This window comes from Leopardus geoffroyi, chromosome E2 (assembly GCF_018350155.1).
Source record: "Leopardus geoffroyi isolate Oge1 chromosome E2, O.geoffroyi_Oge1_pat1.0, whole genome shotgun sequence".
Lineage (NCBI taxonomy): Eukaryota > Metazoa > Chordata > Mammalia > Carnivora > Felidae > Leopardus > Leopardus geoffroyi.
Window position 1 is genome coordinate 18,519,864 of NC_059335.1, and position 17,393 is coordinate 18,537,256.

The 17,393-nt window shown below is 52.2% G+C and overlaps 1 protein-coding gene and 1 long non-coding RNA gene across 7 annotated transcripts in view; one reads left to right on the forward strand and one right to left on the reverse strand.

Moving 5' to 3' along the window:
• GRAMD1A (GRAM domain containing 1A) overlaps positions 1–8,612 on the reverse strand; it is a 23,773-nt gene extending 15,161 nt beyond the window's left edge. Inside the window, exons 1-2 of one of the 6 annotated variants that reach the window (XM_045440935.1) lie at positions 8,385–8,612; positions 6,344–6,415 (exon numbers count right to left, since the gene is read on the reverse strand). In XM_045440935.1, coding sequence (XP_045296891.1) covers positions 6,344–6,415; positions 8,385–8,449 — 137 coding nt within the window. In that variant the 5' untranslated portion in view covers positions 8,450–8,612. Of the gene's footprint in view, positions 1–165; positions 298–5,049; positions 5,187–5,658; positions 5,847–6,343; positions 6,416–8,384 lie in introns of those variants that run through there. The other 5 variants (XM_045440937.1, XM_045440939.1, XM_045440940.1 and 2 more) reach the window with 5 other exon arrangements.
• On the forward strand, positions 6,151–17,006 carry LOC123578309. The gene is made up of 3 exons (XR_006702298.1): positions 6,151–6,415; positions 6,550–6,699; positions 15,802–17,006. It is a non-coding gene; the product is annotated as an uncharacterized LOC123578309 (long non-coding RNA).
• The last annotated feature ends 387 nt before the right edge of the window (positions 17,007–17,393 follow it).

The window sequence follows — 17,393 nt, forward strand, 5'->3', positions numbered from 1 at the left end:
CCGAAGCCCACCTCACACTACCTCAACTCTTCCTGTTGGCTTATTCGCTTTGCCTATTGTTGCCTCCAACTGTGTGGATTAAGGAGGTCTTGGTTGCCGCTGTGTCCCTGGCACCCAAAACTGTACCCAGCACGCAGTGAACTCCCAACAAACAATGGTGACTACCCGGACGATCTGTGCACCGGCTGGAGCGGGAGCAGCAGAGGGACACTTGGCTCTGTACCAAGACTCCGGCAGGCTCTCTGTATCATTACTTATTCCTCCGGCAACCCTGTGCATGTGACACTATCACCATCCCTGCTTTACAGAGGAAGAAGCTGAGGCATAAAGCAGCAAACCACTTGTCCAAGGAAACACGGCTGCTTCTTTAAAAAAAAAAAAAAAATTTGGCGGGGGTGGGGGGAGTGGCAGAGAGTGTAGGGGAGCAGGGAGAGAGAGAATCCCAAGCAGGCTCCACACTGTCTGTGCAGAGCCCAATACGGGGCTCAACCCCACGAACTAGGAGATCATGACCTGAGCTGAAATCGAGTCGGACACTTAACCGGCTGAACCACCCAGGGGCCCCTTGCACAGCTGCTTTAAGTCAGGGCAGGGTTCTACCTTGGGGGGCTTCTATCTACTCCATCCCAAGTCCCTGGACCACTCGGGGCTCCTCAGACTTCCCTCTCTTGCCTCCAAGCCTCGGCACACGCTCTTCTCCCAGTGGAGACTGCCCTTTGCCTTCTTCGCCTAGTGAATTCAAGTGCATCCTCGAAGGATTCTTGCTCACCACCCCTCCCTCCTGGACAGAGCCTCCCTGCTGTGCGTCCCCATTCCCACAGACCCCTGGCAGCTCCCATCCTTTCCCGAACCACGGCACCACCGCCACTCTGCCTCTGCTTCCCCCATCCCAGCCCTGACTACTCCTGGGCTGTCACTGCCTGGTGACAGCTCCATTTCCCCCACAGGTCCGTGAGCTCCCTGGTGGCCAGCCTGTTGTCCCGGTCACTGCTCTGTCCCCAGGATTGCTTGGACCAGGACCCAGGGTAGGCATTCATGTCACACTTGTGAATTTGTGGAAGAAAATTGTAAGTAAATAAATAAATGAGATAGGCGGTGACCCAAGTGACTGCCGTTCCCCCTGGACTACTGGAGCTGGCTTCTCCCAGACCTCCCTGACCCCTACCCCCTTCCTGTGCTCTGCTCCCCACCTGCAGCCAGAGGGGGGCCTGTGAACACCTGAGTCAGGTGGGGGGACTCCCCCCACCCCTCCGCCGTACCTGACTCCAGCTAAAAGCCCAGGGCTGGACCTTGTCATCAACCCGTTGCTCACTCTTCCCCAGCTCCTGCCTTGGCTGTTCCCTCTGCCCAAACGCCCTTCCTCCCAGATGTCTGGAGGGCTCCTGAGCCTCCTCAGGTGTCTGCTCAGTGGATGCTTCTCCAAGTCTCAACTCTCTATTGAAATCACACTCCCCGCCTCTCCAACCTCCTCCCTCTTCCTCTTTCTCCTCAGCCCTTCCCCCACTTGAACTTCTGGAATCTCTCTCTCCATGCTCCACAGGGGAAGGGGGTTTGTTTCCAGCTGCATCCCTACTGCCTAGAACTAGGCACAGTAGGTGCTCCAAAAGCATCTGCTCCCTGTGGACTGAATGAATGACTGACCCTCTCCCGCCCCTCAGGGAACCCAGATTCAAGCCAGTGTGAGACTTGCCCAACCCCTCAGCGACCCCCGGCCACTTGCTCCCTGTGTGACTTTGGGCAAGTGTCTGCACCTTCCTGTACTTCAGCTCCTTCCTGAATACAATGGGAATAATAATAGCATCCACCTCACAGGGTTGTCTGGGGGAGAAAGTGAGGTAATATACAGTTGACCCTTGAACAGCATGGGCTTGAACTGCACAGGGTCACTTCTATGGGAAGTTCATTCAACAGATACAGTACACTCTTGTACATGTATTTTCTTTATGGTTTTTTTTTTTTTTTTCTTTTTAAGTAGGCTCCACGCCCAGCCTGGAGCCCAAGGTGGGGCTTGAACTCACAACCCCGAGATCAAGACCTGAGCTGAGACCAAGAGTCGGTTAAGACTGAGCCACCCAAGCGCCCCATTTTATGATTTTCTTAATACCATTTTTTCTAGGTTACTTTATTGTAATAATACAGTATCGTAATAATATAATATACACAGTAAACAGAATAACGTGTTAATCGACGGTTTATGTTATCAGTAAGGCTTCAGATCAACAGGAAACTAAGTAGCTACGTTTTGGGGGAGTCAAAAGTTACACACCAATTTTCCACTGCGCGGCAGATCGGCCCTCCCTAACTTCTGTTGTTCAAGGGTCAAGTGCACATGAAGCCCAGCGCATGGAAGGCACTCCGCTCTGATCAGTAGGGACTAGGACTAAAATGGAGGACAAGGACCGGCCATTGCCCCAGCACACCTGTGTCCAAGATGCAAACGCTGACCCGACAGGCACCATATAAACACCTCAGCCTGGGGCTCAGGGCCCAAAGTGACCCCCAAGCTCCACCATTCACTAAGCATGCACTGAGCACGTGCCCTGTGCCAGGCACTGGGGACACAGAAGTGAGCAAAACGGATACCTTCCCTGCCTACAGGGACCTGACATTCGGTTGGGGAACAGAGACGACCGACAAGAAAATGTGTAAACGAAGACGCTGATCTCAGACGCTGGTCTGTGCTATAAAGCAGCACAGCTCGCAGCACCAGCAGAGCAGGAAATTGTGAGAAATGCAGATTCGGGGACCCAGGACCCACCTCCAGGTGGGGCCCAGGAGACTGGTGCATGTTCAGGTTTGAGGACCACAGAAATAAATGAGGGCTAAGCGGGCGGGTGGGTGGAGTGTGGGGCACACTTGAGCTGAGCCTGAGGACAAAGGGCAGCTCTGGCAGGAGAAGGCTGTTTTAGGGACAGAAGCATGGAGTTCAGGGACAGGACAGAGCCTGGCAGGTCTCAGGAGGACTGAGGTGGCCAGCGGGGCTGGGGAAGGAGGACAGGAGGGTACAGGCCCACCTGCAGGCCCTGAACCTTGCTCAGGAGCTTGGGCTTCACCCTGAGGGCACTGGTGAGCTATGCAAGGGTTCTGAAGGAGGGGGTGACCACATTCCTCCCCTGTCTCATTTTCTCACCTCTCCACCCTAAAATGCAGGCCCTCTCCCCTTGTCCTACCCTCCCACAGCCCCAGGTCTAAGGGGCTGGTCCTTAGGACTAGGCCAGTAACAGGTCCAATAACACACAGACGGGGCAGGTCTCTCACCCCCAGATGTGGCTCTTTGTAGGAGGAAGAGGAAGTGCTTGAGGGCAGGCACAGCCCTGAGGCTGCCCAACCAGACGGGCTGTAGCAGAGGGAAGAGCCCATCGTGGCTGAAGGACCCAGCCCGTTGGCGGGGGGGGGGGGGGGGGGGGGGGGCAGGGACTCGGAAGAGAACCGGGTTTTGCCCCTGCAGATACGGACTTCCTGGGCCTAAACAGCCCTGAGCTCTCGTCGTCGCAGAGGAACAGACGCACAGGCAGGTGTAACCTGGTGTGGGTCCCACACAGCCAGCATCACGGGCAACCGTACTTCCCCACGGTGCAAGAAGTCTCCCCCACCCCACACCATCCCGGACACGTATGCACACACACCACAGAGTCACAACCGGACACACAGGCAACTTACAGTGACACCTGGAGCCCACACGCGGCAGCGGTATCAGGGTATGTCACCCTCACGCAGGACCACAGTGTGCCAGCACTGACACACGCAGCTGCAGCATGACAAGCACGCTACAGTCACAAAGTCCCAGACGTCACACACACATGCATGTGCGTGATGCATACAGGCAGCTGCAGAGGGTCACAGAAACCATAGAAAGTCCCGGATAAATTACATGCACACAGACAGCCTCGAGAAAGTCTCAAAGAGGTGAAAGCAAATCACATTCTACAGAGAGCGCCACACAAGTAGAACAGCCGCAGAGGAACAACGTCAGTAAATTTAAGTCACAGGCTCAGCTCGACTCTCCCGATGTTCACCAACTGGTGGGGAAGACAAAGGGAAGGCCTGCTCTAACGTGGCAAGGGATGGAAGTGCCAGCTATGTCACCGCCAGAGAACCCAGACACTCACAAAGCCATGAAGGACCCAGGAGGTCACGGCCACATCTGAATAGCACAGTGGCCAGGTATTGAAATAACGTGTGGGATGAGCTTTCTCAACTGCAACAGGGGAACAATGCCAGTTCTTACTGCTCCCGAGGGTCAAGGGTACACCCCAGGTCTCAGGAAAGAGGGTCCCAGGCCCACTAAAAGCCACAAGGGATTTCTTCCTCTTGCTCTTCACACACATAAAGCCCCAGAGTGTCTCAGCTGGACACACAAAGCCTAGGCACACGCAAAACTGTCACATATGGAATACACTCCGGAACCTTCACACAAAGATGTAATCAGAGGTAAATTACAGGCACAACCCCCCAACCCCAGGGGGAGGCAGCCACATATGCCAGGCCCCAGACACACAATGTCACATCTGGACACACACAGGTAACTTACATTTGTACAAAGAGCTAATGCATTCAGAGATGAATTACAGGCACACAGACAGAAAGTGACAGCTGTAAGCACCGTCCCAGACACGTACGCACACACACCACAGAGTCACAACTGGACACACAGGCAACGTGCAGTGACACCTGGAGCCACAGATGAAATGAGAGGAAAATTTCAGACACACACACTCAACCAGGGAGGAGCACAGCTGTCTGCACACTAGGAGACCCAGACACATGTACACACACTCCAAAGTCACAACCAGATATGCACAGGTCCGACGGGATGTGATAATACTTCACACACATACGACCACAGAAGGTCACAGGCACACACGCAGAGCCCCCCTGACACACACTAGAGTCACTGTCAGACATCCTCAGGGAACTTACAGTAACACATGGAGCCACAGATGGAGTTTGACGTAAATTACACACACGGTCAAAGAGGATGCACAGTAGGGATACAGGCACGCGGACACACATTTCCAAGACACCTACGATTCATACGGGAAAACATACCGGGCCCAGGGAGTAGGAGGTCAATTCTGGGCCCGCAATCCCAGAGAATTTCAGGCGCGAGGCCCCCACCATCGACAGTCCGAGGCTCACGGAGCCCCGCGACAGACAAGGGCGGTGGGAGGGGGCCCAGACCGGGAGGGGCTGCTCACGGGCCCGCCCGGGGCTCGGTGGCCTGTGAGGGGGCCAGCGGGGGCTAGAGTCCGCCCAGCCTCCACCCCAGGCCCAAAGCCCGGGGTCGGCCTTGCGCTCACCCCTCTCCTCCCGGGCCGCGGCCAGTTAGGCCGGGGCCCTCCCCGCAGGCCACGCTCCCCGCGGGATGAGCCCGGGACCCCCACCAAAGCCCCGCCACCCCGGCGCGTCGCGCCCCGTCAGTGACGAGCCAGCCCTGGAGCCTCCCCGCCTTCAGCGCCCTGCCCCCAGGGCGGCCCCGGCCCCCTCCCCGCCCCCACCCGGTCGCCCGCCACCCCCCACCTCGCCGACCCCGCGAGCCCCCACCCCCAGCCTCGGCTCCGACCGCGCTACCCGCAAGCCGAGCGCGCGGAGCCGCCGGCCGGCCGGCCGGCCCGCTCCTCCCTCCCGCCCGCCCGCCCGCCGCGCCCCGGTCCTTACTCAAACATGGATGCGGCGCGGCGGGCGCGCCCGGCCGCAGGGCACGGCCGGCCGAGCGGGGATGGGCTGAGCTGGGCGTCCCCGCGGGGCACCTGCCTCGCCTTCCGCGGCCGCCGCCCCCACCCGACCGCGCCGCCCGCCGCCCGCCGCCCGCCGCCCGCGGCCCGCACAAAGGCCGGAGCCCCGGAGCAGCGGGAGCCGCCGCAGCGTCAGCTCACCCCTCCCTCCCCCGCCCCCGCCCCGTCGCGTCACCGCGCCGCCCCCGCCTGCGCGGGAAGGGGGGCGGTGCGGCCCAGAGGGAGGGCCCTCGGACCCGGGCGGGGGAGGGGCGGGGGGAGGGGCGCGGGCCGGCACCCCGCGGCGGGGGCTGGCCTAGGCCCGGGAGGCCAGGCGGGCGCCGCCAGGCCCGGAGCGGGAGGCCCGTGGCCAGAGTTGGAGATGCTGGGACGGGGAGGGGAGGGGGGTGCACCGGGGGAGGGAGGGCGACGCGGGGAACCGAGAGGAGCAGCTGGGACGCCGGAGACACCGAAACAGGAGAGAGGAAGAGAAAAGATAGAGACTGAGAATCGGAGGAGGCAGAGAAACGAACAGAGGAGAGAGAAGGATAGAAAGGGGAACAGTTGATTCAAAGGAAACCCCGCCATGGCAGTGCCTTGGCACCGGCTGCGACCCTCTCCTCTGGTACCCGGAAAGGGTCTTCGGCTCCACTTCTGCCCCCGGCCGGGAGCTGCCGGCCGCCCGGGGCGGAACCTGAGAGGTGGGACGAAGTTTCTGGGAAGCGGAGGGGTGGGGGCTGCGAGCACCGAGGTACGGCCTCTGGCGGGAACAGGGTGGGGCCCGTAGGCCGCCTCCCTCTTCCCATCCGTTTCCGCCCCCCCCCTCGCCCCCCAGTGTTGGCCCAGGAGGTCCTCGACATCTGGGGACCCCTCTCCATCCCAGTCCCCGTCAGCAGACCAAGTTAGAATCCAGCCTGCCTGGCTCTTAGCTGTGTCGTGACCTTGGGCAAGTCACCCCAGTCCTGGAGATCCCACGAACTGTGTGGTAAGGGGCTTTCCCATGGGGCAGCGCTGGGGTGGGGGACAGCAGCCCTTTCACAGATGGGGAAGCCCCTCCTCAAAGACGGGAAGTGGCTTGGCCCAGGTCACGCAGCGGGTAGGCTGCAGAGTTGGCCACAGCCCTGCTGTGACGCGGTAACCTGCGTCCATCCCTGTGGGGCTGTCTGTTGGTGTCCCGGGCTCCTTGCAGGAAGACACGGAAACGTGAGTCCAACCTCACAGCTCCTGGCCGGAGGCACCTCAGCACTCCCCACCCTTCCCTATGACATTCTGTTCCTAGTCTTGAAAAAATTCCATTCCCATCTCTCTCCGCACCTTTGCAGCATCTCCCCGCACCCCCCCCCCACCCCAAAACCCACTCCACTTCTCCATTTTGGTGCATGGCCGGCCCAAAACTTCCATCTTCCCTGACCCCTCTGTTTCCCTCACACCTACATGCAATCTCTCAGCAATCCCTGTCCACTCCACCCACCGAATCTCTCCAGAATCTAAGGACCTGGTGGCCCTTGTCACCATTCTGACTTCACCTCCTCCTCCTCCTTTTTTTGCATTCCCTCCCACCACCCATTTTTCCTCTAGCTCACCAGACACTTCCCCCACCCCCCGCCCCTACCCAGGCCTTTGCACTTGCTGTTTCCTCTGCGTTCTTCTCTCAGATCTTAGGCGCTCCTTCCACCATCCCCCTCTGTTTCATTGCGGTCATTCTCTATACAGGTGATCCTTGAACAACATGGGTTTGAATTATGTGAATCCATTTACACATGGATATTTTTACAGTATAGTACTGCACCTGTATTTTGTCTGCTTTATGATTTTCTTAGAACATTTTCTTTCCTCTAGCTTACTTTGTTGTAAGAATACAGTATATACCACAGATAACGTACAAAATACGTGTTAATTGATTGTTTATGTTATAGGGAAGCCTTCTGGCCAATAGTAGGTTATTAGTGGCTAAGTTTTTGAGGAGTCAAAAGTTACACTTGGATTTTTGACTGAATGGTGGGCCAGTGCCTCCTAACCCCCCCATCGTTCAAAGGTCAACTCAACTTCTCTTTACCTGTTTCTTTTGAAATACTTTTAAATTTTTAATTAGGGAATATTTATTTCAAACTGGAAAAAAAATAAAACAATCATCCCCACCATCCATAGACGGTAGATGTGGATATTTTGCCATTTTCATTTCAGATCTTTCTTTTTTAAAAGAAATAAACTGTTACAGGCACAGCCAAAGGCCCAGTTCCCCATCCCTCCTTTCTCTGGTCTTACCCCCAAGGTACCCACCTCCCTGAAGCTGTGTTCCTCCTGTGCCCTTTCTCATCCTTTTTTTGACATCAGGATGCATCTATCAACAATATAGCCTATTGTTCAGTGTCTTTTGAAAGATACACACGATTAGCCTCCTACTGTATCATTTTGCAACTTGTTTTCTCCATCATCGTTGTTTCTGAGTTTTCTCCACACTGATACACAGAGCTCTATTTCATAAACCTTAACTCTTATCTAGCATCCATTGTTAGAAGAAACCACAGTGGATATTTCTACTCAGAGCCAATATAGTTCTTTCTTCTTTTCCCCTTGCAGCCTTGAACTTTCAGTTCCTGTCTCCCTGTGCCAGAGGCAGCGTTTATTCACAGAAGTTTTGTTTAAGTTTCTTTTTTCTTTTTTTCCCATGAGCTACAGCAAGACATACCTTTTACACTGGTCTCCAGTACCAGAAGTACCTGTAATATGTACATAATATATATATAAATACATGTACTGTCACAAAAGTTGCAGGAAACCCCACTTATTCACTATGCCTCATACATTGTATTTTAAATTCTACCCTATTTCTGTTTGGAAAAAGTTCTGTTTGCAACGCACTACCTTGGTTTCACGGCCCTTAAATGGTCATGATCCACAGTTTGAAAAACACCAGAGGGGCACCTGGGTGGCTTAGTTGGTTAAGCTTCCGACTCCTGATTTTGGCTCAGGTCACGATCTCAGTTTGTGAGTTCGAGCCCCATGTCCGGCTCTACACCGTCAGCAGGAAGCCTGCTTGGGATTCTGTGTCTCCTTCTCTTTCTGCCTCTCTCTCTCTCTCTCTGTCTCTCAAAAAGAAATAAACATTTTTAAAAATTAAAAAAAAAAAAAAAAAAGGAAGGAGAAACACTGGGTGTGTCGAAAGGGGTGTCCCCTTAATAGGCGGTGCTCTGCGGAGAGCAGGGAGCTCAGAATCAGTTGTCTCAACACATAGTCCCAGTTGCCTGGTTTTATTTGTGTACCTATTTCACAACTTCAGTCCAACTGACCTTCAGCTCCTGCACCTGGACAGTGTCAGCCACCCTTGAGCACGAGTCCCTAGAGAGAGAGCACCTCTCTTTTGTCCCAACACCGGGGTCTGACCTGTCCTGGGGTAGACTCTCCAGGTCTGGGGTCCTCGGCAGCCGTAGGCGCTGGGGGGGCGGGGTGCAAGGGGGTGACTCTCCATCACTGGATGGTGTTATGTGAATGGAAGGCACCTCCGGGAGCCTCCAGGTCTCAGGGGATGGGCCCTCTGCCCTGCCATCTCGTGGCTGCTGGTTCTGCCACTCGGCTGCAGGGACTGATGAGTCCTGGACACCACCCTCCACCGATGGGGGCCAAGGCAGCTGGGGCAGGAGCTCAGCCATGGGAAGGGCTCCACCTGCCGGCTCTGGAGCCTTGGATAACTGCACAGTCTCTGGGGGAGAAAAAAGGGAGGTGAAGGGAAGGGCCCCTGTTGAAGCCTTGCCTCTCACCACCCCGCACTGCTCCACAGCCGAACTGAGGTTCAGAGCACAGTGTAGGGGTCAGAGAGGTCTGGGTGGGAATCCCACCTCTGTCTCTGTCAGTGTCCTCTCTTCCTGACCCTGAGCCTCAGTTTCCTCTTCTGGAAACTGGAGATCCCGATGCCCACCTCCTATGGTGGCTGGGTTGCATCAGAGAGCTCTGACATGTGGGGTGCCCAGCCCAGGGCCTGGCACACAGTAAGTGCTCAGTGAACTTCTGTTTGTGCTCCTGAGTTGGGGTTTATTTTGTCTGAACATTCACCAAGGCCAAGCCCTGGGTTTTCTATACACCAGTCACCCTAGCTCCTTTCCACACACACCAGGCCAGGAAGGAGCCGGGCCTGAGCGGGCCCCAGAGGCCTCCGGGCCTAGGTAACGGCTGATCAAGCTGAGGAGACAGAATCCAGGATTTCCCTTCCCTGTTTGCTCAGCAATTGCCCCTCCCAAGACAAACAAAGGGAGGGTGGCCGGCTGTGGCCTCCTCAGCTGGGAGGAAGCCGGGCCAGTTCTTGCACCGCAGATGTGATATTACAGGCCACCTGGGTCTGCGGAGATCAAATCAGTGTCTGTCCACACGGCAGAACACAGCAAGGGCTGCTTGGTGTCCAGCTGCCCAGGGAGTAGGGAAGGGAGACCTGTGGGACCCAGAGAGGGTAGCCCCTGGCTTGGGGAAGAGACCCTGACCCTTACAGGCCAGGCCCGGACCCCAGGGTCCTTCCCAGGCACCCCAATACCCTTACCTTCTGGTTTCCTCCTCCTTCTGTCCCCACGGGGTTCGGACTTCCAGGATAAGGACAGGAGACCAGGCCCTTCCCTCCCCCCAGGAGTCCTGGCTGGACCGAAGAGTCACAACCTTGCGGCCAGAATAGCATGTCCAGCTGGAGTCGTGTTCCCCTCTGACCAGCTGTTCCTGGGAGAAGGGACAGAGTGGGGGTGGGGGCGCCCGTACAGAGGAGGGTGAAGTCAGCCGCCTTGTCTTGCCCTCGTGACTGCCCCACTGAGGAAGGGGCTGTCTTCCCTAGGCCTCTGCTGGTCCTTCTCTCCACAGTGTAGCTCCTGCCTGTGCCCCATTATTCCCCCAGAACTGCTCCTCCAAGCCCAGGGGTCACCCCTGGGTGACCAAATCCGGGACGCTTTCCAGTCCTCATCTTCCCGCCCTGCTCTTAGAAGCCACAACCTGGGACAGCCCTCTTCCTTCTGGGAGCTTCTCTTTGCCTCTGAGATGCCGCAGTTTCTGGCTGTCCTCACACCTCACTGACAGCACCCCCTCACACTTTTGTGCACACCCCTCTCCGCTACCCTGTCTGGAGAAGCTAGTATTCCCCACGACTCAGGTCTAGGCGCTTTTCTCTTGCTTTTCCATTTTTATTGCACAATAATTGACACATACTAACAAGTGTCTGCATCATAGACGTGAGTTATAAATTATAACAGTAAATGGGCCCTTTAGCCCCCCACCCGATTCGAGAACCAGCACATCACTGGTGATTGCCTTAGGCTCCTCCCCCAGCCCACCAGGCTTCCCTTCCAGAATTCTCCATCACCCCTGCTGGACGGTCATCAACCCTTCACATTTTTAATTGTTTAAAATTATTTTATTTATTTATTTATTTATTTATTTATTTTTATTGTATTTTATTATTTTATTTTATTTATTTATTTATTTTATTTTTTGTTTATTTATTTTATTTTTATTTATTTATTTTTATTTTATTTTATTTTATTTTATTTTATTTTATTATTTATTTTTTTGAGTAGCCTTCATGCCCAGCTCAGAGCTCAGTGTGGGGCTTGAACTCATGACCCCTCATGATCAAGACCTGAATTGAGATCAAGAGTCAGACGCTTAATTGACTGAGCCACCCAGGCACCCCTTTAATAGTTTTTTTTTAATAGTTTTTTTAAATCACATTGCTATACAACCCTAAACAATATATTTTTTTAGTTTTTCTTGCGTCTGAGCTCTTGAACCATACCTTGTGTCATCTGTGACTTGCTTTCGTCGCTCAACGTGAGTTCTAAGATTCAGCCATAGGGGTAGCCCCACTTATTCTGTTTTTGCTACTATGCTACCTTCCATTGTCGGAATATACCACACTTTTTTTTTTTTTCAACGTTTATTTATTTTTGGGACAGAGAGAGACAGAGCATGAACGGGAGAGGGGCAGAGAGAGAGGGAGACACAGAATCGGAAATAGGCTCCAGGCTCCGAGCCATCAGCCCAGAGCCCGACGCGGGGCTCGAACTCACGGACCGCGAGATCGTGACCTGGCCGATGTCTGCGCCACCCAGGCGCCACCCAGGCGCCCCACCACACTTTCTTTATCTATCTTACCTGCTCATGGACGGCAGGTTGTTTCTGGTTTTCTGCTCTGATGAATGACGCCGTCCTGACATTCCCTGCATGTGTTCCTTGGGTAACTCCCTGGTAAACCAGCATCCCAGTGATCGTCCGGCCACCCGCGTGCCTCCCCTGTGCGTGCTCGTGTCTGAGTGCTCAGGGTGTTTCTGTGGATCTTCTATCCCGCCTTTATTACTTAATTTTTTACTTTGTTTTATTACTTTACTTATTATTTTATTATAAGACACTGACTTTATTACTTTAGTGTTAGAGTAAGTCTTGATGTCTGGTGAGCAAATCTTCCTATCTTGTTCCTCTTCTCCCAGAGTCAGCTTGTCAAGTTCCAAGGGAGAAAAATCAGTAAGAATTCCATGGTTATGCTATAACCAACAATTGATACCTTTACTGACTTCTCCAAAATGTCCACATGGGGTCACTCTCCTAGTACTTAGGTCACTCTCTGGGCGTTTAGGAATTTTTCTTAATTGTGGCAAAATACACATAAAAGTTACCATCTTAACCTTTTTTTTAAGTAGGCTCCAAGCCCGACGCAGGGTAAGAAGATCATGACCCAGACACTCCACTGACTGAGCCACCCAGGCACCCCCCCATCTTAACCATTTCTAAGTGTAGAGCTCCATAGTGTCAACAATACTCAACATTATGCAGCCATGATCACCATGTGTTTAGGTACTTTTGAAAAATAATTGTTCTTTTAAAGTTCTTTCATACCTTTTTTCCCCCAGTTTTATTGAGAAATAGTTGACATACCTCACTGTATGGCTTAGGAGGTACATACAGCATGATGGTTTGACACATATATTGTGAAATGATCACAGTAGAGTTCAGCTAACATCCATCTTCTCATATAAATACAATAAAAAGAAAAGCAGGAAGAAAAGAAGAAAGGAAAATAATTTTCTCCTGGTGGTGGGAACGCTTAGGATCTACTCTCTTGAGAACCTTCCTGTCTGTCACCCAGTGGCGTTGACTACGGTCGTCATGTTGTACATTGCATCTCTAGGAGGTCAGTATCTTATAACTGGGATTTTGTGCCTTTTGGCCCTTTCCTCCAATTCTCCTTCCTCCCACTTTCGTATCTTTTGTTAGATTTTTTTCCTTTGGTATTTCATGTTTACAGAAGTTCTTTTGTGACAGATAATACACACATGAAAGGGCATAAAATATAAATGTATGGCTTAATATATAATTATGAAGGAAGAACATATGGACCCACTACCCAGGCCAAGAAAAAATATGCCAGCATCCCCAGAAGCCACAAATGCCTTCCCAGCCAAACCCCTCTCCCTCCACCCAGTCATCCATCTATCCATCCATCATCCATCTGTCCACCCATCCACCCACCCATTGAGCCATCCGCCCATCCACCCATCCATCCATCCATCTCTGGGTATTTCAGAGCTTCCTTGGTCTATTTGTCTATCCCTGTGCAAAACCCACACTATCTTAATTATACACACATTGACTTCTTTGAAAATTGCTTCCTTTGCTTTTCTTTAGTTTTACCACTTAAGCACATATTCCCCAAAACCCTAGTTTAGTTTCTGAACTTTGTACAAATAGAATAACACCCTTTGAATTCTTTTGTATTTGGCTTTTGTTATTTAACAGTATGCTTGTAAATTATTCACCTTATTGTGACTAGCTGTAATGTGTTCATTTTTAATATTGTATAGTATTGATATAGTATCAATGAAATAAGTTGTGGATAAATACCATTACTTATCAATTATACTGATGGACAGTTGAGGGCTTCCCAGTTTGGGCTACTAAAAATAGTGCTGCTGAGGGGCACCTGGGTGGCTCAGTCGGTTGAGTGTCCGACTTCAGCTCAGGTCAAGATCTCGCGGTCTGTGAGTCCATGAGTTCGAGCCCCACGTCGGGCTCTGGGCTGATGGCTCAGAGCCTGGAGCCTGCTTCCAATTCTGTGTCTCCCTCTCTCTCTGCCCCTCCCCCGTTCATGCTCTGTCTCTCTCTGTCTCAAAAATAAATAAACATTAAAAAAAATAGTGCTGCTGTGAACATTCTTTTACATGTCTCGTTGCATTCCTCTTTGTCAGGCATCAGGTATCTGTCCATCCATCCATCCACCCATTCATCCATCCATTTATCCATCCACCCATTCATCTACTCACCTGTCCATCCATCCGTTCATCCATCCATCCTCTCATCCATTCATCCAGCCATCTCTGGGTGTTTCAGAGCTTCCTTGGTCTATTTGTCTAGCCTTGTGCAAAACTCACATTTTCTTAATTATATATGCCTAATTATCCTAATTATATGTACAGTTTTATAATTAGTCTCGATATCCTCCCACCTTGCTCTTCTTTAAGAGTCTCTTGGCTTTTCATGTTCGATGCTTACCTCAGCTGTGCATGATCCTTGCCTATCAGTTCATGTATAGGAGTGGGGCCCGGTGTGAGGCTCAGCCTGTAGTGTGAAACTGAAAGCGCAGTGGAAGATTGAAATAAGAAAATGTTTTGCTGAAACACATCAAGAGTCCTTGGGGCGCCTGGGTGGCGCAGTCGGTTAAGCGTCCGACTTCAGCCAGGTCACAATCTCGCAGTCCGTGAGTTCGAGCCCCGCGTCAGGCTCTGGGCTGATGGCTCAGAGCCTGGAGCCTGTTTCCGATTCTGTGTCTCCCTCTCTCTCTGCCCCTCCCCCGTTCATGCTCTGTCTCTCTCTGTCCCAAAAATAAATAAAACGTTGAAAAAAACAAAAAAAAGAGTCCTATGGAAAACTTGTTGGAGATGTGCCTACAGAACCCCTAGATGGACAGGTTCAGTCGGCAGCTGGACAAATAAAGATCAGCGCTGGTCTGGGTGTTCCCCAGCGTGTTGGCAGAGGTCACTCACCCCAAGAAATCTAGCTGTCAAATGTCCCTCACCTCACCTGGCACATCTGTTTCCAGAACCCACCCTTCTCTCCCTGCACAGGATTATTGTCTTCCAGAAACATCAAGGTTGGCATAAGATTCTTTCTTAGGGGTTGAGGTTACAGGGGGGAATTGGGCTTGTGGTCAGTGTTGTTTTTACCTTTCCTGACCTCTGCCTTTGCAGACAGATTTCTCAGTCAAGTTCATGGCTGGTGGAGAGAAGGAAACTCATTAGAACCTAATGTCCTTGGAAACATGGGAAGGGCTGGTGTGTGGAAATGAAATCTCAAACAGAGCAAGGCTACAGAAGAACACCCCATGTGCTCTCCATCCTAGAAGCTCGGTGGCTGAAAACCGCCTGCTTCTTGTCCATTATTTCCGCCTTCCCCTCATCCAGGGGAGCACTGCCCACTGGAGTCTCTTCCCAACTGGAACGAGGAGTCTGGGCTGAGGAGTCCAGACTCTGTGCTGTTTCTGTAGTATTTTTCCACATGGAGATTTCGTGTACAGATAGAATCTATGCTCGCTGTTCCATTTTCTACCCCTACGTGGGTGCTCCAGAGAGTGTGGGCTTATGTATCTCTGACGAATAATAAGCAATAATGCGATGTTTGCACTCCCCAGATACTTCAAGATTTCCTGACTGTATCTATCTGTTTCCAGTGAACTGTGACTTCTGGTTTCCTCTCTGACTGTGCCCACGTGGGCCTGGTAAAATTTGACTTCTTACCAAATCTCTCCCACACTCTCTGTATACGTAAGGTTTCTTCCCTAGTGTGTCTGATTTTAGCAAATTCCTTCCCACACTCTCCACCCTGGAAAGTCCCAAATTCTCTGATGTCCTCCCCTTCGATGCCTTGTTGGCATCCTGAGACTTCTCCCTTTGGGCCAGACCGAGTTCCATTTCTACAACACAGATGTGCACCAGGTGGTGACCCGCCACTGTGGGGTGGGGGGAGGGGACAAGTTGGACAGTTCCCTGCCCGCCGCCCTCTGCCTTGACCTCCCAGTCAGTGCTGTTGGGACCTCTGTGTCTCATGAACTTCTGCTTTGTCTTTCCAGCATCTTGGATGGAAGTGTCATGCTGCTCCCCTCAGGCAAAGACACCCAGGCCAAGACCATTTCCTGCCCTGAAACTTGGGGCTCTCTGAGGAGAAAGCTTGGTGTACCTCGAGTTGTCCGAGGATGGGCACCTTGACAAGACTAGGGACGAGTGATGAAGGTGGATTTTTGTCCTCCAGAAACTCCCAAGGGTTTCTTCCTTCTCCCAGCTTCCTTCCCAGCACCAAGTTTTCCATTTTGCCTTCTGATTTTGTATATTTTACTCCCACCCAAAAAAAACAAAAGGAAGGGCCCAAAACACGGTCTAAGAAAAAGTGGCCTGTTCTCAAAGCCTGAAAAATCACATTTTTCTGACCTTTTGGATTCATTTCTGCAAGGACTTATTGGGACCAAATACAACATTTTCTGTAGAAAATACCTGCTTCGGGAGGGATCTGTTATGCCCGGTGGCCCTTCCATCTCTGTCTCACCTGGACTGGGAGCTCTTCAAGGAAACTTCCAGATTGGGGGCTTCCTTTCAGCAGGGATGATGGGAAGTCTTTTGATAAACTGCGATGATTTCCAGGCTGCCCCCCCACCCGCTGATGTACACACTGTTGGCTGCTCTTCTGGAAAATGGGGATTAAGCTACGGACAGAGACACAATCCCTGTAGTCAGTGAGTTTCCAGCCTTCCTCTGGGAAGTGTGGGAAATGCTGATGCCCACCTCAAGGGGTTCTGAGAGATTCTGATGAGATAATACAAGTAAAATGCTTAGGCTGGGCTCGAGCACACAGCGAATGCCCAATCAGTGTTTTATATGTTCGGGGGTGGGGGGTGGTGTTTGAAAGAGCATCTGTGGCTCAGGATTTTGACAACCACACTACCAAGATGCTGGAAAGCAGGTGCTGGGGGGAAATAGGGTGAGGAGAAATGCAAGAATTCTAGAATGCTGGTCATGTCCCCATGTCAGTTTGGTTTAGCTCAGGGTGTTTTTCCACATCACTTATTAGGCAAACTTTTAAAATGAGAAACTGACATTCCCTTGCAGAGGCCGAGGGAGGAACTAGAAAGATTTCGTTTCGCTCCACAGTCAGGCCTGTGAGGCAGAGAGCCCTCCAAACATGGCAGCTTTGGTATCGTTCGTTTTTTTTTTTTTTTTTTTTTCTGTTTTATGTATTGGAATTACGTATAATATGTAAATATAAAATTATGTATAAAACCTTTTTTGGTTTTATTTAAAAAATTTTTTAGGGGCACCTGGGTAGCTCAGTCACTAGAGTGTCTGACTCTTCATTTTGGCTCAGGTCATGATCCCAGGGTCAGGGGATCGAGCCCCCACTTCGGGCTTCGTGCTGAGCATGGAGCCTGCTTAAGGGTCTCTCTCTCTCTCTCTCTCTCTCTCTCTTCCCCTCTGGCCCTCTCCCCCACTCACATGTTCTGTCTCTTTCTTTCTCTAACAAAAAAGATAATAAATAAAGGGGCGCCTGGGTGGTGCAGTCGGTTGAGCGTCCGACTTCAGCCAGGTCACGATCTCGCGGTCCGTGAGTTCGAGCCCCGCGTCAGGCTCTGGGCTGATGGCTCAGAGCCTGGAGCCTGTTTCCCATTCTGTG